The 23,459-nt window shown below is 36.7% G+C and overlaps 1 protein-coding gene across 1 annotated transcript in view; it reads right to left on the bottom strand.

The window, feature by feature from the left end:
• Positions 1-22,883, bottom strand: part of LOC113040225 (rho guanine nucleotide exchange factor 18-like) — a 41,868-nt gene extending 18,985 nt beyond the window's left edge. The window contains exons 1-16 of the mRNA XM_026198548.1: positions 22,739-22,883; positions 20,454-20,575; positions 19,533-19,984; positions 19,304-19,454; positions 18,884-19,010; positions 18,493-18,547; positions 17,748-17,792; positions 16,719-16,796; positions 16,510-16,621; positions 15,024-15,219; positions 8,016-8,080; positions 7,770-7,824; positions 1,877-2,027; positions 847-953; positions 569-709; positions 230-480 (exon numbers count right to left, since the gene is read on the bottom strand). Coding sequence (XP_026054333.1) covers positions 230-480; positions 569-709; positions 847-953; positions 1,877-2,027; positions 7,770-7,824; positions 8,016-8,080; positions 15,024-15,219; positions 16,510-16,621; positions 16,719-16,796; positions 17,748-17,792; positions 18,493-18,547; positions 18,884-19,010; positions 19,304-19,454; positions 19,533-19,984; positions 20,454-20,575; positions 22,739-22,808 — 2,178 coding nt within the window. The 5' untranslated portion in view covers positions 22,809-22,883. The remainder of the gene's footprint in view (positions 1-229; positions 481-568; positions 710-846; positions 954-1,876; positions 2,028-7,769; positions 7,825-8,015; positions 8,081-15,023; positions 15,220-16,509; positions 16,622-16,718; positions 16,797-17,747; positions 17,793-18,492; positions 18,548-18,883; positions 19,011-19,303; positions 19,455-19,532; positions 19,985-20,453; positions 20,576-22,738) is intronic.
• Positions 22,884-23,459: the final 576 nt, after the last annotated feature.

Genomic DNA, 23,459 nt, shown 5'->3' with positions numbered 1-23,459 from the left:
GATGGAAGTTTAGAGAAATTGTGTGAGAAAAGGAAATGTAGGGAAGTATGAAGCAGGAAGTATGCCAACGGCAGAAAGTGTCGGGCAAAAACAGGATGTTTGAAGCAAGAACCAAAAGACTGGAAATGCAAAGTAGGAAGCATAGGGCAAAAGGTTGACAACAGGAAGCTGGAAATGTAGGCCAGGAAGTGTAAAGCAGGAAGTAAGGTGCTTAATTTAGGGCATGTACCTGGGATATAAGGATATCTGAGAGTTTATGGATGGCATAGTTGTGATCACTGCCCGGCTGCAGGGATTCTGCGCGACGCTCCCGGAGGCTGTACAGGAAGTGGCTGTGCAGCTCCAGCAGGCTGTCCAGCCGGGGAAACAGACAGTCCAGCTTCCTGTCGTCCAGCTGTAGCGCCTCCCGCAGGTCTCGAGCGTAAACACAGAGCATGATCTTGAGCGTCCGCACGTGGTGTATCTCCGTCTGGATGAGCTCTGGAGGAGACAGGAAACCCATTAGAGAAGATCTGGAAACAGTTTTTCGAAGTTCTCAAAGCAGTGTGGGTAGCTAGACAACTCTAACCGTATATAACATCCTGTCTCTTGATCATTTCCTTTGAATGTTTCTTCAAGAAATCCTGATCCACAGCCAGACTCCAGGACTCCACTTCGAAATCTTGCACGATGGCTTCCAGTTCCCCTCGTACTGTTGCGTAATATGCATCTGTGCACAGTTAACATAAAACTCAGTACAAAGTGTTGCTCAATGCTTTACAAAATCCCCGTCATAAACTACCCATGCCAGTTTATCATACGTTCTAGGTGTTCTCAATGTATTGGCTTTGATAATCAAGGCCTCACCTTCAATGATGAGAGACTCGGGCATGGTGGAGGCGAGAGATAAGGTGTCATCAGTGGGGCGCTTCATCCTGAATGCGTCAACCTCATCCATCTCTCCGGTGATAGAGCTGCCAGAGAACATGACCATTCAAACACCACAGTCATTATGGGGGAGAATTAAGAGAACACTTTCATTTGTGTTGATTCATAAGCCTCACACTTCTACACAACCTAACTGCATCATGACCAACAGTAATAATAACACTAAAGCAAAGACAGAAATTAATGTTAAATGCTACATTATATTATAGTGAAAGTAATTAGTGTAGTTAAGAGTAGTGAGAATAAAGTAAATAAAACATGAACATATAACACGTATAATAATGTAATAATAATACAATAAGATCACAAAACCACAAAAAAATGACTAAAACTTTGGCTAAAAATTATAATGCAAACACAAAATATAAAAATAAAATTAATTCAAAATAAACAAAAACTATGATAGAATATCAATGATTCTCAAATTACACTGGTGTGTATTTAGTTTATTTAAACATATGAATCAATATCAAATATCATATTAATTAATAAATATATGTAAACAGATTAATGTTAATGAAGTGCCATGTTAAAACTTATGGATGCACAACATTGTCTGATAAGCATATAAGTAGGTATTGGTCAAATTATTATTTAATGTTTTTTTTTTTTAAATTAACAGCACAATATCAGGTTAAACAGGTAACGTTTACAAAGAAAGAAAAAAAACATTATGGTACGACCAATCATAAAAACTCAATAACAAATCAATAGAAAAAAACCCAGACAATTAGTATAAGCCAAATCACATCAATATGATAATAATGCATTTATAAAGTTAATTAAGAAGCAGGTAAAACTGATACATTTATAGTATGTATATAATGATTTTAGATTCTGGTACATCCCAACATTTTTTTTGTCATTTACACACACACATTTGTTTTGTATTGTTACCCACGGCTAGTGTGAATCACAGTATGTATGACTGAAGGCACACGGGACTCACCTGCTGCTGTTGTTGTGGCTGAGCGTAGGGTTGCTGGAGGAGGCAGGCTGGGCGTTGTGTCCTTTGGGTGGAACGGTCATACCTGGAGCAGAGCGAGACGTCCGGGACGAGCCATCGACAGGGGTCAGGGCAGAGCAGGGGTCCCTCAGAGCTGTGGAGAAGCGAGACGGGTCAGTGCGGTAGCAGTGCCTTAAAAACGAGCGCGGCATCGAGTCGAGGAAACGGCAGGTGAGTAAGTCACGATGGAGCAGGACTCGAACCCCGAGCCTACGGGACAGACCCCAGGAGACTGGGACACGAGCGCTCTTCCTCTGAGAGCCACGGGCTCCGGGTAAAGCCAGTGCCATGGTGTCTGCTTCACACTGGATGCAGAAAACACTGATGGAGAGGAAGACGGCGGGCTTTATAAAGTGGAGAGTAGCTTCTAGAAATCCTGCATGTGCCTTCCTCCTCACCTCCCTCCCGTCACTGTCCTGTTGAGCCGGAGGAGGTTTAGATGCACAGACGAGAGTCTGAGTCTCACCGTCTGATTAGTGCGAGCGTATAAACCATCAAGATCCATTATCACCTCCAGAGAGAGCCTGACACCTAATAATTATAATGATAATAAATATAATCGGTTTTCTACACATATTATATAAAAAACTAAATTATTATATCTATTTTTATAAATAAGAATAGTTTATAATAAGAAATATTAATACATTCAAATTAGATAATAATCATCCAAAATGTACATCTTGAAAAAAGCTGCATTTATATTTCATAAAATTACAATAAACATGCCGTAATAAAATATGCAATAATAAAATATAATAATATTAATAATATAAAAATGTAATAGTAGTAGTAGTAATAAAAGTAGTATTAATATAATAATAATAATACTTAACCATTGCTTTTTTATATCTATAATTTTAATCTACTTCAAATTTAACTTCAAATTAAACAAACTCTACATCCATATTCAATAAAATTACAATAAGCATGCTAATAATATATATGTGACGTGTTTTAATACCTCAAATATCATATTTTTACATGAATACATTTGAATAAATATTAACTTTTTTTTTGCATATGAAATCACATACAGTGGGGACAATATTTATTTGATCCCCTGCTGATTTTGTAAGTTTGCCCACTTACAAAGAAATGAAGGGTCTGTAATCATTATTGTAGGTTTATTTTAACAGAGAGACAGAATATCAATAAAAAATTTCTGAAAAAAAAAAAAAAGCATCATATTAAGGATAGAGACTGATTTGCATTTCAGTGAGTGAAAGAGTGAAACTTTAAGAAGTTACTCCTAATGTCAGCTCGTTAGGTGAATAAGACACCTGTCCACACAATCTGTATCTTCCATTTCAACGTCTCCCATCACCATGAACAAGAGCAAAGGATGTCAGAGAAGACTGCATATGTGCACAAGGCTGGAATCGGCTACAACACCATCAGCAAGAAGCTTGGTGAGAAGGAAACAGCTGTTGGTGCAACTATTCGGAAATGGAAGATTTACTAAATATTTCTGCTCGGTCCGGAGCTCCGTGCAAGATCTCGCCTCATGGGGTAAAGATGATCATGAGAAAGGTCCAAACTACATGGGAGGAGCTTGTTAATGATCTTAAGGCAGTTGGGACCACAGTCACCAAGCAAAACATTGGTAACACTACATCGCAACGGACTTAAATCCTAAGGGTACAGGACGACTTCAAACACACTCAGGGCCAATGGACGGGGCATGTCAACCCTCCACACTGTGAGTAAATCACTTGCATATGCGATTAAATCTTCACTCTGGTGACTAAATGATGTCTACTAGTAGCCAATAGCTCGCCAGTGTGTGAGTTGGAGGCTAAGTATAAGTTATAAGATATATTTTCACTCACAAACACTGTGTTTCAGAGTTTCACTCTCCGTCAGGCGATCTGAGAGAGAGAGAGAGCGAGAGAAATGACGCGCTACATTTAAACAATATTCTTTGTTGTATTTTCCTGTCAAAACAATGGCATTCCTATGGAAGTCTTCCGCTTTTAATAACAGCCGGGTTTTACGGTAGTGGGTGGGGTTTATGCGCAGACGGCAATCTCATTGGCTGGGGTTCACCTATTATCATCCCCGTTTTGATTTCAGCCAATCAGTTCAAGGGATTGCACAAAACCTGATTAATATTCATGAACCCAGCAGCTCATAAATCTTTAGTAATCCTTACTGTGTTTTACAGTTCTTACAGATAATGATGAATCCGTATCATTATCTTATCAGTTATTTCCAAATGTTTTTCCAGTTAAAATGTTCAGTTCAATGACTAATATGCATTCAAACATGGTTATCAAGTTTACTTCTAAATACTACAGTTCTCCTATGAAATAATCCTTTATTATAAAGCTTGACTGACTGATGTTAATAGTGTACTTTCAGATATTGCCAAGCTGTCTGTAGAGTGTTGCATGTACTGTAAAATCTTGGATGAGAACCTCCTTCCTTCAGCCAGAACACTGAAGATGGGTCATGGATGGGTCTTCCAGCATAACAATGACCCGAAACACACTGCCAAGGAAACAAAGGAGAGGCTCAAGAAGAAGCACATTAAGCCAGTCTCCAGACCTCAATCCTATAGAAAATCTGTGGAGGGAGCTGAACCTTCGAGATGCCAAACGACAGCCAAGGAAACTTGAGGATTTAGAGAGGATCTGTAAAGAAGAGTGGACCAAAATCCCTCCTGAGATGTGTTTTCAGTCTCTATACGTTAAAATAAACCTACCTTAATAATTACAGACCCATCATTTCTTTGTAAGTGGGCAAACTTACAAAATCAGCAGGGGAACAAATAAATATTGTCCCCACTGTAACAACCTAATAATAATTATCATTATTATTAGTAGTAGTAGTAGTAGTAGTAGTAGTAGTAGTAGCAGTAGAAGTATTTATAATTTAATATTTTAATGTGCAATTTGTTATGTCAAAAACTAACTTTATTAGCCTACGCATATGTAAAATACATTACAAAATTGATTTTATTTAAAACATTTTTAAATTATTCTATATTGGTGTCATAATGAAACGTTTCTTCAATGCATCGCGATGCAGATGATTCGGTATCAGTTCAGTAAAACGGCGCCACCTGATGGTTAATAAAAAAAAAAAAAATTCATCCAAAAGCCTATGAAAGATGCTCTGTAGAACGAGGCATCTACCACATATTCAACAGATCGAGTCAATTTACACGCAGAAATAAAAGCCTTACTGTGTGTGAGCTTGTGTTTTTTTAACTTTCTGCCTCTGATGAATTTATTTACCCATTAAACGGTGCAATTTAACACCAGAACAAATATCTATAATGAGGTTATAAACGAATAATGTACACACATGAATTGCATGTGACAAATATAGAATTTTTCTGAAATAATTTGTAGTCTTCATATATCTGACTTGAATTTATAAATGTGAAGTAAAATTGAAAATTGAGGATGCGGTGCATCGTCAATGCAATATGATGCATCGTGAAATCTCCGATTTCAAGCTATCCTATCTCAGCAGCAATTTAAACAACGCAGACATAAATGCGGTAAAATTACCAAAATTCAGCTGAAGTCCCTTTATGCATTTATAGGAAGAGGTGCTTCCAGAAGGCTCTGGATGAAGCAGGACATTTCCAGATGTTTTCTGCAGGGAAGTGAAGCATTACAGGCTTCATCCGCTCTTCTTAAAGCAATTACCACCTCGGCCACGGTCACAGCAGGAGCTGTTTAACGAGACGTCCAGAGCTCAGGAGTAAATCACCGCACAGCACTACACTAGCAAACCGCACATCTTCTGTAGACAGAGGGTCATCCGGTTTATTTCATGACACAATCTTACGAAACAAGATGAACGGCTGGGAAGGCAGAAGTCACAGTCAGCTTACTTGAAATGCTGCTCTACTACCGCTGCTAAACACAGCAGCTGTCTATTGTGTTCAATCCTCAGCACGAGACACAAATCTTGATCAGATTTGTGCGGTAATTAATTGGGGAAGCGTGATTAACCTCTTAAGTGCTTCTGTGAGTGCTGGCGAGAACGAGAACAACAGCCAGATGATCTTAATTTGCTATCAGGGGACTCCGATCAGCAGACAACAAAAACAAATTAAACCGAACAAGCTCCTCGTGCAGCTGCGAGACTGGACCAAACAGCAGATTAGCAGAAGAAAAACAGAAGAAAGTGTTGTTTTTCTGATCATTCACTGCTGCTTATTAACCAGTCACTTCTCACTTGTAGTGTGTTATTATGTTTGTAATACTGTATCATATGCCAGTGTTATTGTTAAAGGGATAGTTGTCATTAATGACTTGCCCTTATGTCGTTTCAAAGCTGTAAGACCTTTTGTTCATCTTATGAACACAAATCAAGATATTTTTGATGAAATCCGAGAGCTTTCTAGCCCTGCATAGACAGCAAGGTAACTACCACATTCAAGGCCCAGAAAGGTAGTAAAGACATTGTTAAAATAGTCCATGTGACATCAGTGTTTTAACTTTAATTTTAACAAGCTATGACAATACTTTGTGTGCAAAAATAACCACTTTATTCAACAGTTCTTCTCCACTGAGTTACCGCATTTCGCCATTATGGAGTAGCATGACGCATGTGTAATCAGCTTCGTTTACGTTCAGAAGAAAGCGCGCACTATGCGGGATCAGAGAGCGCTAAGATTTAATCAAAAATATCTTAATTTGTTTTCCAAATATGAAAAAAAAATGGTATTATGGGATTGACATGACATGAATGGGCAGTAATTAATGACAGTAGGGGTGCGAATCAGCACTGGATTCATGATTCAATTCAATTACAATTATGTCACGAATCATCACGATTATATCAAATTTATTTTGTGCATTTTTATTCAATTATATAAGCAGGCTACTTAAATTAATAACATTAATTCATTCATATATATTATTGTTAAGAATTAAAGTTAACACAACTTCAAAACATACAAGCAAATATAAAGTAATAAAGGGGGAAAAAGACAATTACAGCTGATAAACAAAAAGCACTTTCAGTATCAAGAGTGCTTTAAGTTTCCAGATAATCATAGTATTGTTTTTCCTCAGCATTATTGCCATTTTCTTATAGTCATTCACACTGGCAGCTTTAATAGACTGCATTCACACTAATGCACAGATCTATTTCCACATATTAGATGCTTTGTCCAGTTCTAAAAACATAACTGTATTTATATCAGTTTCATAAAAGTATTCATAGATGTAAGTGCATTTAACCGCCGCCACGAGCTTCAGGACAAACAACACAAAGCGCACGTGTAAGTCTGTCTGTACGTGAGTTTCCTGAATCTAATACGGACTGCAATTTCAACACTATAAATAACAGGCTACTAATATAAAACTGTCGCACGTCTACTGTCTCGCAAACAAAGCATTTGGGAAATTCAATTTACTAAATTGATTTGTTCGAGTGAATCTTTCAAACGAGCCACTTCAAAAAATGATTACTCGCTTACAAATGATTCACTGACTCAAAAAGGATCTACAGATCAAATTCTACCATTCATTACGAAGTCATCTGATTCATTGGTGATATTTAGTGTAAAAAACTAGTTTCAATTGCTGTGAAAACAATTCAGATGACCACAGTGTCCCTTAAATAAATGAACGCCCCATTAAACAAATTCAAATTAACCCCCATTGTTGTGTTTCCAACAGCGACTTGACTGCATTAAACTACTTTCAGTATCACATACAAACATTTACCACAAAAATGTTTCACAAAGTCTTTGGCATCAACACGTCATCGGATGAGCAAACAAACCCTGATTTGATCATCAAATCAAAGAGCATCAAATACAACACACGTACAAAAAAATTTAAACTAGTGGCTAAGAACTGCTTACCTGGACTATGTGACTGAGAAGCAGCGTTTGATGTCTTCTGCGGCGAGTCTTTTGTCTGCGAAAAACAAACAAACATGTTTTTACTAACACGGTGCCCAGCTTAGTTTATCATTTACAACAAACCACACCCTGCCACTCCTTTGAACAAAGATAAACTCTTTCATCTTCTGAAGGAACCGAATTCATTTGGTTCAAACAAACAGAGTGAAGTCTGTTCAACAAAGTCTTAATGTGAACGAATCTTACCTTGTTTTTGTTGCTACACTCGGGCAGCAGGTTCTTGCAGCTCTTGTGGACGTTGACGGCGCAGTCTGACGTCCAAACGCAGATCAAAGCGGTGGAGAGAGGGACAGGTTAGTGCTTTCCTTATCGAAACCAGTTTATCAGACTGTCCCATAAACTGAATTTACATGTGAAGGAGAGGACTTGAAGAACAGGGCGGATGTCGCAACACTACGGGACAGTTAATGTTTCACAATGCTGCTTTCATTGTAAAAAAAATATCAAAGAAGTTACAGTCAAAACGCACTAATAAAACCCGGGGACGATATTTGTATTTAAAAGCATAATCGGATATGAAACAAGAGTTTTTTCCCATAACGCTGCAACAAAGAGGTTTGATAAAACAAGTAAACCAACTATCTGTGCAGGTTTATCAGGGGTAAAGAGCTTCAGAAGTGCTTTATTATCCATTCAAAAGACCTGTGCCACATCCCTGCGGGCCATTTTCCACATTTCACACCGCAAAGTGACCGATTCATCCATTTAGGCACAAACCTCATTAGAGACACAGCAAACAGAGGCTCTGATCGATGCCTGCTGCTTCACAGGACCTCCAGAGCAGAAAACACTGACATCTGACACACTTCACGTCATGCAACATAACTTTAAGACACTTGATTCCACAGAAACATGAAAACTGACAAATATCTACCATAAAATCCAACAGTCCATGACTATTTGCTTTGAGAACGTTTATAGAAAAGCTAGCATGAATGCTGAATTTCCAGTAGAAGTATACATTTAAATGTATTTTAGGCTAATTCTTTCTCATCCAGTTCGCAAGGGCTTATCAAATTTATTATCCAATACAATGCTCTCAAAAATAAAAGTTTATGCTCCAGTTTATGCTAGCTGCTAGTATCTAGCCAGAGCTCGTTGCTTGAATAATTACTCAACAATCAAATAACAATCATTCATACTTGTGTAAGAAATGTGTAGATTAATTAAAAAGCTCAAAACAAAGATGAAGATCAATTTGATCACTGCATTATTTAGATCATGAAACAACTCGTCATAAACAGTGGTATGAATAATAACAATTATTATTATTACTGCTACAACAACAACTACTTTTTTATTATTATTTGTTATTAAAATATTAATAATTAAATCATTCATAAGTCTTGTTTGTATAATTATATCATAAATATAATTTAGTTATTGAGTCAAAAAAAAAAAAGAAATAAATAAACAAATAAAATACAGAAGTAAAAAAAAAAAAATTATATTATCCATATCATTTTTCGGACATGAACATGGAATTATTTATATAAGATAATAATACTGTTACGTTCAACTTATTATATTAGAATATTAATAATGTACACAAATAAATACAAATAAAACAGAAGTAAATTAAAAACAATATCCATCGTCCATATCAGTTATCAGACATAAACATGGCATTAATTATAATAGATAATAATATTATAATAGTAGAATTATACTAGAGTATTCATAATGCATAATATAATTACAAATAAAACAAGTTAAAAAATTTTTATCAAGTTATCAGACACAAAAATGATCTACCGTTAGTAATAATAATCATAATCTCCATCAGTTATCAGACATAATCATGGTCTTAATTATATATTAGAAAATAATGTTAATTTATTGGAATATTAAAAATGCACACAAGTTAAAACACATAAAACTAAAGTGAAAAAAACAACAACTATTCTCCATAGCAGTTATCAGACACAAAAAATGAACCTTATAGCAATCATAAAATTTAATCGTAGTTGAGCTCTATACTTTAATAGTCGTTGTGTTAATAAATAATTATATATATATATTCCTCACAACTTTCATATTTTTTTATTTTAAATAATTCAATTATATTCTTTTAATTTTGGGGGGAATGAAAACATTAAAAAGTAAATTAAATTAAATGTATGCTTTTAGCGGATGCTTTTATCAAAAACGACTTACAGTGCAATCAGGCTAACAGTTTCTACCTAACGTGTTCCCTGGGTATCGAACCCACAACCTTACGCTGCTAACACAATAACATAAAAATAACAAAATAAAACTAGCAGATCACATTTAAGTAAGTTCCAGTTAAGTCCAGTTAATTGCTAAATTTTGCAGTTCAGCAAACCCCTTTAATTCTTAGTAATATAACGGAAATAAAACACTTCTGCCTGTGACCAGCATTAAGGAACTGCAGAGAAAGGTTTTATTCAGAGCACTTTCAGCTCAATGTCAAGATCAAACAGACGTCTAATGACTTTCTGGAACGAAATATACAGCTGAAAACGGAACAGGAACTAGAAGTCGCTCGACGGGAGGATAATCCTGTTATCTTCACATCACATGATCCGCCCGCTGGAATGTGAACGTGGGCCGAGTGTTATTTATCATCAAAGCACAGCTCCAGCGGAGCCGACGGGACGGTGCACCTGACCGCGCTCAGGCATGCGGAGGAGGAGAATCTGGATGAACGCAATTAACAGCATGTGACCGTCCAGCTTAGGACAGCACCGTCATCCAAACGACACTATTCCTCCAGAGACACGTCCACAAAACCACAAGAATCACACGGTCAAGAACAATGAAACTAACTCTTGAGTTTTAAAGGACTCATATTTGTTGCTTCCAGCTTCTGTCACAGAATAACAATCTTCTGAACAATGCAAAACTGAGTTAAAGGAGTCATATGATGCGATTTCAAGTCTTCCTTTTTCTTTGGAGTGTTACAAGCTGTTCATGAATCGATTAGATCCCTAAAGTTGCAAAGACTAAAGTCTCAAACCCAGAGAGATATTCTTTATAAAAGTTAAGACTCGTCCATCCCGTCCTAAAATGGCTCATTTAAACACGCCCCCACATGTCTACATCACTGTGTGGGAGATTTGCATAACGCAACCCAAATGTTTATGCAAAGAAAGAAGGCGGAGCTTTTTTGTTCTTCTCTCGTCACACCGGGACACGGCATCACAGTATGGTGAGGGGTGAAACTTTTCCGTCACACGCTTGAGGTATTCGGCCAATCACAATGCACTGAATAGCTGGCCAATCAGAGCACACCTCGCTTTTCATAATGATGAGCTTTGTAAAAATCGACACATTTCAGAAAAGCGGAGCATAAAGGAGAAACAATAATGTACATTATGTGGAAAATAATGTATTTTTTAACCTTAAGCCACATAAACACATTGCATTACACCAAATAATGTTCTTTTTAGCAACGTCATATGACCTCTTTAACCACTGATAAGACAGGAGGTAATATTCAACAAACTGTTGTCTAATAAAATGCTCAATTTAAAATTTAAATCAGATTTATTAAATCAAGCATCTCTATTACTATTCACTACTGTTTGCTTATTTATTTTCAGATTTAAAAAAATGTGGGGTATTATTTTTTTCAGATTTACATAAGCAATGGAATAATTTAAAAGTTTATTGTCCATTGATATAGTATAGCAATAATTTACTTAAAATCAGTTCTATATCTTTGTTAATGCAGAAACAAAAACAAATCTGCATTGTAAATAAAAACTTAAATACAATAATATAACTTAACATAATATAATATCACTTAAATATTAATATGCAATAATAATAATGAACGTATAATGCAAACCATTATTACACCCTAGCAGCCACATAACAACCAGCCAGAACACCTCAGCAACACATTCAAGTACTTGACGTCATTATTATTGATTAGCTGGGTCTGACGTTGTAATGTTTAACTTATGTGTTAAATGCTGTTGCTACACACAGTAAACATAATGTACTGTAATTAGCAAAAATGAACGGCTATGATGAATAATTCAATGTGTCTGAATCAATCAACATCAATGGTCTGAAGCTCCTTAAGTCCTGCACAACACTGACCTGCTCGACTAGCCAATCAAACTCAACACAACGGTCAGCAACTGAGCCAACCTTCAGTTGTAAGGTTAAAAAGAGCCACCTGTAGCTGAACATTTCCCTACGCGACGTCTGTAGAGTTTGACAGTGTTTGAGCGTGTTTTAGCGGCTCGGTGTTGATTAGCTCTGTTAGCAAACACCTGTTGCTCTGAACAAACTCACCGTTGATGATGCGGTGGACGCCTGTCACGAGCTCGTCACCTCAGACATCATCACCCTGGGCTCTCTGACAGCCGCACAAAAACACACAACACATCACCTGGCAACCTAAAAACAGCAGCGCCAATCGCGACCGCTGGATGTAAAGTGACGGACTGTCCCAGCACTGCGCCGCGCGGGATTATGGGACATGAGGCGCATTCCACAGGTTCACCGAGTCCCACATTTAAAGAGACAGGCGCGATTTTACAGTGGCTCGGATTTTCAATGTGTTTACGACTTGTGAGTCAATAAATAAATAAATTAATAAATATATATATATGGACAGACGGACGGATAGATAAATAAATAAATGGATGGATGGATGGATGATAGATAGATAGATAGATAGATAGATAGATAGATAGATAGATAGATAGATAGATAGATAGATAGATTTGAAAATATATTTCATAATTTTAATCTTCTATATATCTTCATATATTTTAATGACTTAATTTAATTGAATGGATTTAATGGAAATCTGTTAATCCGTCCATTCACAAAAAGACAACTGTAACAAAGGGGAAAATATATAAACAAGGAATTGTTTGTTTGTGTGTAAACAAACAAACGAAACAAACGAATAAATAAAATAAATAAATAAATGTGACCTATGCAGGGTTTTGGGGATTTACTTTTTCTAGAATATATTAATTCTAAATATCAACATGCATATATTTTTACATATTTCCATTGATCATGACTGTACAAGATTTTAAAAACAAGTTACAGTTTCTAAAAATATAGTTTATATATATATATAGCCAACCATCCATTGTATTAATTCACCAATGTAGATAAGAACTTAAAAATGAAAAAAAAAATGAAAAAAAAAATTGTCTTGTTTGTTTTTTTGGTGTGAAAATGTGATCCTTATATGGATATAGCGACTTACTTTATATTTTTATGTTGTAATATAAATATTAAATACAAAACACACATAAAATATAAATATACTATCATTCTACCTACCAATATAGATCACTGAAATATGGTAAAAAATATCACAAATAAATATAGGGTTTTTTTCTAAGTGTAAACGAGCAAACAAACAAGTAAATAAATAAATATTGATCCAATGTGATCCTCCTTGTATAGTTTTTGTTAATTTCTAAAAAAATATTAGACTTTTTCATGCTACAGTATGAATATAAAATGCTAAATAAAAATATAGCTGCTATACATTTCCACTGTTATAACATCTATCAGAAGTCAGTTAATGACATATGATGGTGAATTAGTTGTCTAGTGTAATATTTCAAAGTCAAACTAGTGATTACTTTATTGCTTCTTTAATAAACCTGAACTGGTGAATGATCATGACTGTTTAAAGTGAGAATCCCTCCTCTGAAGCCTAAGGAAATACATCAGCGTGACTTGTTTAATAAGCAGTGTCATGCAAAGAGTCATATATAATATATCCCACTCGCCGCCAAATGGCTTTAAATTTACAGCTTGGACTTGATGAGCGTGCTTCTGTCACTCTGAATAAACACATGATATGAGTCACTGTCCAGGACACACCACACATGCCAACAATATTAGTTTAAATAAATAAACAAGATTCAAAAAACACAAATTAAGATGGAAATATGCAAAAATTAAAGTACTTTAAAAAAAACTATTTTTAACGTTCTTATTTTTAAAGAATATAATATGAGGGGATTTCCTACACCATTAAGTGCCTTGAAGTAATGGAGCATAACAAACAAATTAAATACAGAAATACTTCTGTTTCTCCTTTTCTCTAAAGTCTCTCGGCCAGCCAACATGGACAAAGAACTGAGTATAAAAAGGTTTCCTAAAATAGGGAAATAAACAGTCTACAAATGAACACCTAGTTTCCAAATAAGCATCTTCAGGGACTTACTGAGACTACTTGTGACTTGACTTGAAGTGACGCTAATGGTAAACACCAATGTGGTGCTCAATTACCAATCAGGATGTCTTGTGACTAACTGATTCTTAAAGGGACAGATCTCTTGAACATGAATATTATAGCCTTTCAAACCCATGTAAACCTTTCTCTTAAGTAGGACACAAAAACAACTCCAGTCCACATCGTCTATATATATATATATATATATATATATATATATATATATATATATATATATATATATATATATATATATATATATTATCATTATTATTATTATTATTATTATTATTATTATTATTATTATATATTATTATTATTATTATTATTATTATTATATGAATGTTTTAATTATTTTCAGTATATATATATATACTATCTTATAAAATAAATAAATAAACTAATATTTTAACAAATAAACAAATTAATAAATAATTAAAAGAATCTATTTTTATGCCATAGTATGCATGTTTATGTGTGCATCTATCTATCTATCTATCTATCTATCTATCTATCTATCTATTTAATTCACTTTAAAGAAGACCAGGGCTAGACGCTATACATAAACGAAAACTTTTATTATGGATGGGATTAACCGCGATTAATCGTTTGACGGCACTAATAACAATAAAAAATTGAAATTACAAAGAGAAAATTTATAAAAATGACTATCTGAATTTTGGTTGACCTGTCCCTTTAAGTCTCAAGTACGTGCTCTTGTAAACCCCATCAGTCACTAGAAACCTGATCGAATCAAACTAGTTCATTTCTCCGCAGCGCAAAGCGGGTTTCAAAACAGCCGAAGCTCGAGCTACGCTGCGTCACGTGACAATTTGAGTCAGTGGGTCAAGCGTCCGATGGTTTATCAGAACTCCCAATCTAGAGAAACCCCGTGAGAGATGCGAGAGCCGCGTGAAACCTGGCAGCAGCAGCAGCCTGGGGTTGACTGGGACATGCGCTGTGGTGGAGCAGGTGCGAGTTTGTGTTTGTGGTCGTGTGTTACTCACTCAAACACTGCAGGCCATGCTTCCTCTGAAGGGTCTTGCTGCACAGTGAACATGTCGCCCAGTTGGAGAACGAGCCGAGCACGAGCTGGTGGCCGCTCACGCTGCGCCGCCGCACTTTCTCACGCTCGTGCAACTCTTTCTCTTTCTCTCTCTCTCTGTTTTTCTCTTTCTGCTGCTCTTTGTCTCGGGTCTTACCCTGAAAACAGAGGAATCAAGGGACGTGTTATTACCTTCTGATAGTTCTGATAGCAAAAAGACCGCCTAAAAACCTAAAAGTAAAGCAAAAGTTCAGCAGAATATAAATTTAATAAATAGAATTATATATGATTTTGTAGATATGTATAATTATATATACTATTTGATTTTATTTACAAAAATAAACAAACAAATTTTTTTTAAAAAATATAAACCGAGCACATATCACTATTTGTTTCATGTAATGTAATTCCCGATGAATTGTAATGTAATTATTCAATAACGTTTAACTTAATTTTAGGGAAGGCTGGATAAATTTAGGGATATATTTAAGGTTTTTCTTTATTATTAAACTAGTGCGGTCAAACGATTAATCGCGGTTAATCGCATCTAAAATAAAAAAATTTGTTTACATAATGTGTGTGTGTGAACGCTGTAAATGCATTGTGAATTTGCAAATACACACTCATGCATGTATATTTTTGTGTGTGTATTTGTATATATATATATATATATAAAAACTTATTTTGGATGCGATTAATCGTGACTAATTGTTTGACCGCACTAAAATAAACAAAATATATAGAATAGAAAGCATAAAGTACATGTGAATGTGATTTTTGCTGAATTTGAATGTAATTAATTTAATTTAATTTTTATTTATATTAATAAGTGTAATTATAGGGAAGAGGAGGGATAGATAAAAAGTTTTAAATTATTATTTTATTTTTATTTCACCTAATTATCATTACTTTGATAAAAAAAAAATTAAATCAATGAAATATATATAGAATATTATTAATATCTTCATTCTTTTTTAACATTTAATTTAATTATATGTTAAAATCATTTTCCATCAAATGTACTTTTTTGTGTGCATTACGTAAATATTGTACTCACCTATTTTGCTGAACTAATATAGGAAAAGCATATAAATAAGTCCTAAAAATAGACTAACACTAACATTTTACAATATATCAGCTATATAACCAAAATAATCAATCATATCTGTATCAGCTGATCTCTGTTTTAAAAACAATTTGACTGATTAATTAACTTGTGCATTTTATTTTTTTAAAGACAGTATACAATTGGCACATTGTCTAGCTCAAAGATCAGGTCAGAACTTCCCCAGTAGTCTGCATGGGCGAGCTTAATGTCTCTCTACATTTAAGAAAAGGAGGAAGTTGCAGAGGTGCAGAAGTTGCTGCGAAGTTCAGTAGAAATGGACATGTTTTTTTTTTTTCACAGTCCAGGCAAGAATGATTGATGACAGCATTTGTGCGATTACTTTGTCTTTGTTGAAGGATCCGGTCACGCGGTTCCTCAGTGAGCTCAGAGTCCGCTTGACTTTGGTGCCTTTTTCCGGACGCTCTGGTCTGTCCTCCTCTTCTTCATCATTTCTACAAAGCACATCAAACCAGTTTAAAATTCTAAAGAACAAGAGTATGTCAATGTGATTATTATATAAATAACAACATGAAAAGGTCAATGACTTACTCAATGGCAAGAAACTCGTACCATGTGAAATTCCCTGCCGCCTCCTTTTTTTCTGTGCTTGAAGTTCTGTGTTTAGCTCTGAGGGAAATCCAAGATAATCATGATCAGATTAGTATAAATTCAGTACAAGTCTCTCCACTGGCAATTTGCCTCTCTGCAAAATTATGCTGGATATGTTTGGAATGCAAACTACCATGACCTTATGGTTTTTACGGTATGCAGTATCTGGATAACGTACTATTCTGACAAACTGTCAACTTTCCATACTACCGATTGATACTCAAATGCATTTTTACCTCTTTACTGCATACTTGACCTGTTTGATTGGACTTGCAAAAGTTTTAAAGGAATTTAAAACAATAATACAAGAACTTTGCAAAAAAAGAAAAATGATAAAAAGTACATGCAACATGTTGAGGTGAAATGACAATGTGCATACTACTGCTTAAACATATCATGCTGTAAACATTAATACATAGTGCTCAGTAAGCAGCATGTTGTATCCATTTTTATGCTCGGAATAGAATAATACCATATTATTTCTGCAGCATGCAAATTTTCTGCAACCCACAATGCAACATGTTTAAATAAACCTTCAATTTTTAGAGTGGCAACTCCTTAACATCTCTCGTCTCTCTAGTGTACAGTGTAGTACACTACTTTGTAATGTACAAATGCAAGTATGCACTCTAGTTTTCCATTCCGAACATACGCTCTTGCTAGTCTGCTGTTAGAAGCATCAGTTACTGTGCACATGTGTCATGACCTTGTTAAAAGCATGCTTTGGTTTCTCATGCAGATAAACCAAGTACGTCCTAACCAGGAAAAGCCCCACCAGGTTTAAAGATACAGCAAGAGTTGTAAACACAGAAGACAAAATGCTGCATAAATATAAGCAAACATACACAACATGTTCAAGATAGCCAAAGTGAGAAACAATGCTTTCTATTTCGGGCCTGAAAACCAAACGTGGGCCACTCTGTTAGTCTGTAGGCGAGCACGACAGGCTCCTTCACACTGTTTACTTACCCGTGATACTGCTTAAGCTCCTGCAGAACATTCTGTACCATCAGCCTGAGACAAACAAGACACTGAGGCTAAGTGTGTGTGGCAGCGGCAGGGCACACGGTGGGCCGCTGTCCAAATAAAACCATCAGTAAAATCTACTGCCTTGTTCACGGGCAGACCACAGCCACGGTGGGATACAATCAAATCACACATTTTTGTTTAGATCAGTTCATCTAAATTTCTCCCTTTAGTTCCTATATATTAGCCTTTAGGCCTAGCTATGTGCTAGCATGGCCTAATAAGTCTCTTTAAAGAAAACAGACCCAAAATTTTGATGACATCATCCTGCACTGTATACTTGTCCAATCAGATGGCTTTCAAGAATGAGAATGCCCCTCCCCAAATACTAGCTGCAGTTGCAAACAACTATTGGCTAATTAAGATAAGGAAGAAGTATTTCGATATGCCCCACCCTGCAACAGGAAATACATAAATAGAACTGTTTGTTATTAGAATAATTAGCATATACACATTTTGAGGACTAATAGTTTTATGCAGATAAAATAGGACCCCTATTCAGGTATTTATACAGTCTTGCTAATCCAGCTATATGCTAAATGAATTTCAGGAAGCCATAATGAAAGCTTCTTAATCGTCTTGACATATTGCAAGGTCCTGCAGTAATCCTTGAGAATTATGTAACTTCACTGACTCAAAACAACCTTGCCATGGTGCTCTTAAACAAAACAAAGATGTGAAATCTTACACATGACTCCGTCCTTCCTCTGACTGCAGCCCCTCTTCTGACCCCTGCTCTTCTTCTGCAATTCCAAAGCAACACAAGTCAAGATTACATGTATTCTGTTGTTCTTTTTAGCACTTTAAGATCAGTTTTCTAAGCAGAAAATATATATATGGCAGTAAAGGGTTCTATATAGAACTATAAAGTTTCTATATAGTTCCCTGGATGTTCAGAAAGTTCTGTTTCTGGGTTAGGGTTAGTAACAGAACGTGGTTTGTTTAAAGAACTACAGAATAAAGAAGGTCTCCTTGAAAGACTTTAAATGGAAAAATGTGCGTTTGCTGCTTTTGATCTAAGAATTCCTCCTGACAGAATTAGCATTGGATTTACTGGATTGGAGAATCATTTCACTAACCTCCGGCCGCCCTGGCAGCCTGCTTAGAAGTCTCCAGTATGCGGGAGACTCTGTCAGCTTGGGATTTTTCATCAGTCGCAAGGATCTCAGATCTGGAGTATATTGTCGTTGCTGTTGTGGTTGGCTTCTGTCATTAAAACCAAAGCATGGGAAATGTTATCAATAAGAGTTACGACATAGGAAGCCAACCCCGCTCCTTGAGTGCTACCTTCTGGCTAGAATTCGACTCCAACTCTCCAACACACGTTATTTTCAAGTGATCCTGAACAACTTGATTAGCTGGTTCAGGTTTGATTAATTAGGGTTGGAGTTAAAGTCTGCAGGACGGCAGCCCTCCAGGAGCAGGAGAGTGGTTTATAGAGCTGACCGAAAGTCTTGTTCTGGTCATGTTAAAACCGAGATTGCAATAAGGACAGTTACTTGTGTTTGGGGTATTTCACTTTCCACAGCGCTGGTGGTTTCTTCCACTGAGCTTTCGGAGAAGGAGGAAGATGGTAGATGGGGACTTTTGTCCAAACAGTTTACCTCTCTTTCCCCATCACTGTCAATGCCGTTTGTGTCTAGACTGAATCTACACAACATAACAATGTTTATACAGACACACATACATCATTGTGACCAGAGAAATCTCTGAAAGAATAAGTCTTACCTTCTTCCCATGTCAAAGGGCGACACTGGCACTTCCCAGCTGTGTCTACGTGACGTGGACATGGATCGAACCAATATAGGAAAGTTATCTGTGTCCGAGTCCTCATCTTGATCGGATTCCGGATAATCCTGGAACTCCTTCTGTTCTGAGTTTCTGATAGAGGCCAAGCGTTTCATGGCTTCCCCTCCAGTGGAAATCACAGTGTCGGCCGTCTGGAAAAGTTGATGGGTGTTGAACCCTGTGGGATTCTGCCTAGATCCACTTTCTGAGGTGCATGCAGGAGGCACCAAAGGGGCAGAAACCGGTGCAGTTAAAACCAGAAGTTGTGAGTCCAGTGGTTCAATGGATCCAAGTTGCAGGTCCCTGAAATATTCTGAATCTCTCAGAGAAGAGCAGAAGTCTAAAAGGTCCTCTTCACTGCTGCACTGGTTGCTCTCAGTCAAGAAATGTCTCTGAATGTAAAAACCCATAGGCAGTTGGTTTATCACAACAAAAAGGTCACATGACACATGAATAATAATGTGAAGTCTAGGTAAGTCTCAAGTAGTGTCATTCATGGACTGAAAGAGGATGCAGTAAACTTCTTGTGTGATACAAGAGGCACTGGCTAAGCCAGCGGTTCTCAATTGCTAATAACCACCCCCGAACCTGCTAAACAAGGTCTTAATAGGTATACCTGAAACTCCCAGGCAGGTGTGTAAGTTGGAGCTAAACTCTGCAGGCCACTGGCCCTCCTTGAGATATTACACAGCTCTTTTAAATTCAGTTTCAGTTCGTTCCTCACACAAAGCTATGATACAACTCCAAAAAGGCATATACATAATGAACAAGTCAGATGGACTGATTTTGCCGAGTTCCGTATATTCCTGGGTCAACATCATTCACCGTATATTTAGAGTCAAGCTAGGGTTAGAGTCTTACCTTGTCCTCAGGTGAACTGCTAAAGAAGACGTCTTCTGGGATGGAGGTTGGGGACAAGGATGAGGAGGAGCTGGGTGCCAAGACCTGGGCTTGAAGTTGAGAGCATGGCTTGCAATCTGAGGCTGAAACACAGAACAATCCACCAGGAATTTAGCAAGGAATATTATCCACAATTGTGAACTCTTGATCTCAGACGTACAGTGTTGCTTTTGCTCAGGTGTATTATCAAACATTGTTGCTGTGCACCAGACGAAACACAATAATAGTGGTGAGACATTCTGGATATCTAATTACATCATATCTATTATGTTTATTCCTGTGAGATAGCAGTAATAGAGATAGGGGTCTGGAGAGCCGGTATGACAGCATACTCTAATTAAAATAGCCTAAATAGCGGCTGCATTCTGCAAAAATTTCCCTGTAAACAGAATATCTTAATCTGATGCACTAGTTTACAGAAGCAAAACTCTGGGTTGTATTTGATAGCTGGTATATAATGGCCTCCAGCCTGATGCTAAAGGAGAACCCAAGGTTCTTCAGAAAGCCATCAAGAGAACCATATTACCAACTGTAAGACCCCCCCAAAACCATTGCAGAAGCTGTATTTTTATAAATACAGGCTTAATGTTCTCCATCAACTCTCAAGAACCTTCCTTTGGAGTTAAATTAAAGCCCACCACTACTGGGGAATTGCTTAAGTGACCTTTCCAAAACTCCAGGTGATTATGACAATAATAATATAGACTACGACAAAACCCAGACACCAAAGTCCAATCCAGAACTGTTCTCCATCACCAACTGCCTGTCCTTAAACGATGGATGAATGAACTGTACAGTACTTTCTGGCATTAATCATCTTGGCCCTACACGAATGACAGAGTCTGAGAGCAGTGCAGGTTGTTTGTCTCCAAATTAGACACGTAATATGTAAACTATAAGAGCACTATGATGGTCGTCAATGTTCAAATATCCTTTTATGGCCGCTGCTTCGTACCATATGCTCCAACATAAATACTTAAACAAAGGTACCTCTGAGCTTTTACAAGGGTTACTGTAGGTCTACCACAGAAAACATCTGTTTTTCTCACACCATCTGAGGTCGGAAACACACAGTATTAAGATGCAAAGTTTTATTTTGGTCTGAGTAAAAGGAAACGGACTTGAAATAGCCTAAAGCGGGCCATGCACTCGAGTAGCCGAATCCCCGGAGGAAGTTAAAGGTTTGCCAATTGCAATTTGCAGAATTATGTTATGTGAGTCTTGAGCTTTTCCAGGAGGATAACAGGAGCAACCCCAAAGCTGTAAAGCAATTCAGAAGAGATACTCTCTAAAAATCCATGCAATATTCGGAGCATCATTAACAGATGATTTCAAAACCCAAGTACTCTAACTGTGACTTCTGCTTATCTATCTATCTATCTATCTATCTATCTATCTATCTATCTATCTATCTATCTATCTATCTATCTATCTATCTATCTATCATATATAACTTATTCATAATAGACTAAACTAAATTAATAAGAGAAAGATGGGGAGCAGAATAAGGAAATGTTTGAGAGCAAATGTGCTAATGGCTAAATACTAAAAGAGCATATGGTTCAGTTTTATCTTGTTTTTTCTTTAAAGAAGAGTAGAGCAAAGAGAGGAAATGACATAGGATCAGGAAATTGCACATCAGAATCAAACTTGCATGACTTGTGTGAGTGCCATGTCTCAGAGTATACTGTAACACGCTAACCGCCTGGGTTCAGAATTGAAATGCATGTCCAAAATCCCTGTTTTTGAGTCTGGCGGTTTCCAGTTATTCTGTCTTTTATCTTAAAAATACAGTAATGACATAATCACACCAAACGGATAAGTATGAAAATGTGGTTTTGTATGTGCTAACAGATGAGATGCTGCATGTAAATGCTCATTCTGTTAGCGATGTGACCGGACCTCTTGAGCACCGGTGGTCTGACAGACCGCAGCTGCATGTACCATAACATCAGTGAGAGTCTCAACCACAAGCAAACAAAACACCTCCTCAGTTATTTGTATTTGAAGACAAAAAAAAATCTCCATTCTGCACAATTCTGAGAACACATGGCCAATTCAGAAAGCCAAAATAAAACACTAGGCATACTTTCAGAGCGGAAATATTCTACTGACAGAGTACAATTACATATAAAATAAGAACAAAATATTGATTAATTATATATTTTAATTATATATTTTATTTTAAATAGGGAAAAAAAAGGAAAGATGCTAGAGTTCCAGAAAGACGCAATCATGCCCTCTACCTCTTTTGAAGGACCATCGTTTCATCCATGAGAACGAGGGCCAGGAGTTGTGGAGAGGTGGATCTGCCATGTGGACAGTGTGAACTTCTCCCAGAGGAGTTAATGATCAAGATATCAGGAAACTAGAGTCCCACAGCCGGATCAGAGGAGGGAACCGCTGGGGATTATCTAACATATGATTCAAAGTCAAGAGGCACAGCGGTGGGGGCTCACAGTGGGAAAGAGAGAGAGAGAGAGGGAGTAATAAGAGAGAGAAAGGAAGCATCGCTTGATCTGAATGGGAGGGAATTGTGTGTGTTTAATACTACCTTGACAAAAAATGGCAGAGTGAGGTATTCAGGTGGTAAATATCACGGTATTGTCCCTTCAGAAATTTGGACCCTCCACTTAATCAAATCATAACAGTTTGCTCCGCCCCACAACAGACTTTCTTTTTTTGCTGACATCATCAAAGCTACTTAATTTTAGACTCCTCCTCTTCAATATATATATTTTTAAACATAACAACTTGGTCCGCCCCCAAACGACTTTCCTTTTCTGATGACATCATCAAGGCCTCTACTTTTAGACTCCTCCTCTTCAATAACTTTTTTTTTGTTTTCAAAACGTTCAACTTGTTCCACACCTCAAAGGTCTTTCTTTATCAAGGAAACTTTTTTTAGACTCCTCCCCTTCAATAACCTTTTAATCAAAACAGAACAACATGCTCCGCCCCTTTTTT

Source organism: Carassius auratus, chromosome 22, assembly GCF_003368295.1.
Source record: "Carassius auratus strain Wakin chromosome 22, ASM336829v1, whole genome shotgun sequence".
Taxonomy (NCBI): domain Eukaryota; kingdom Metazoa; phylum Chordata; class Actinopteri; order Cypriniformes; family Cyprinidae; genus Carassius; species Carassius auratus.
Note: the sequence above shows the minus strand (reverse complement) of the source record. Positions and strands in the feature narration are given on the sequence as shown.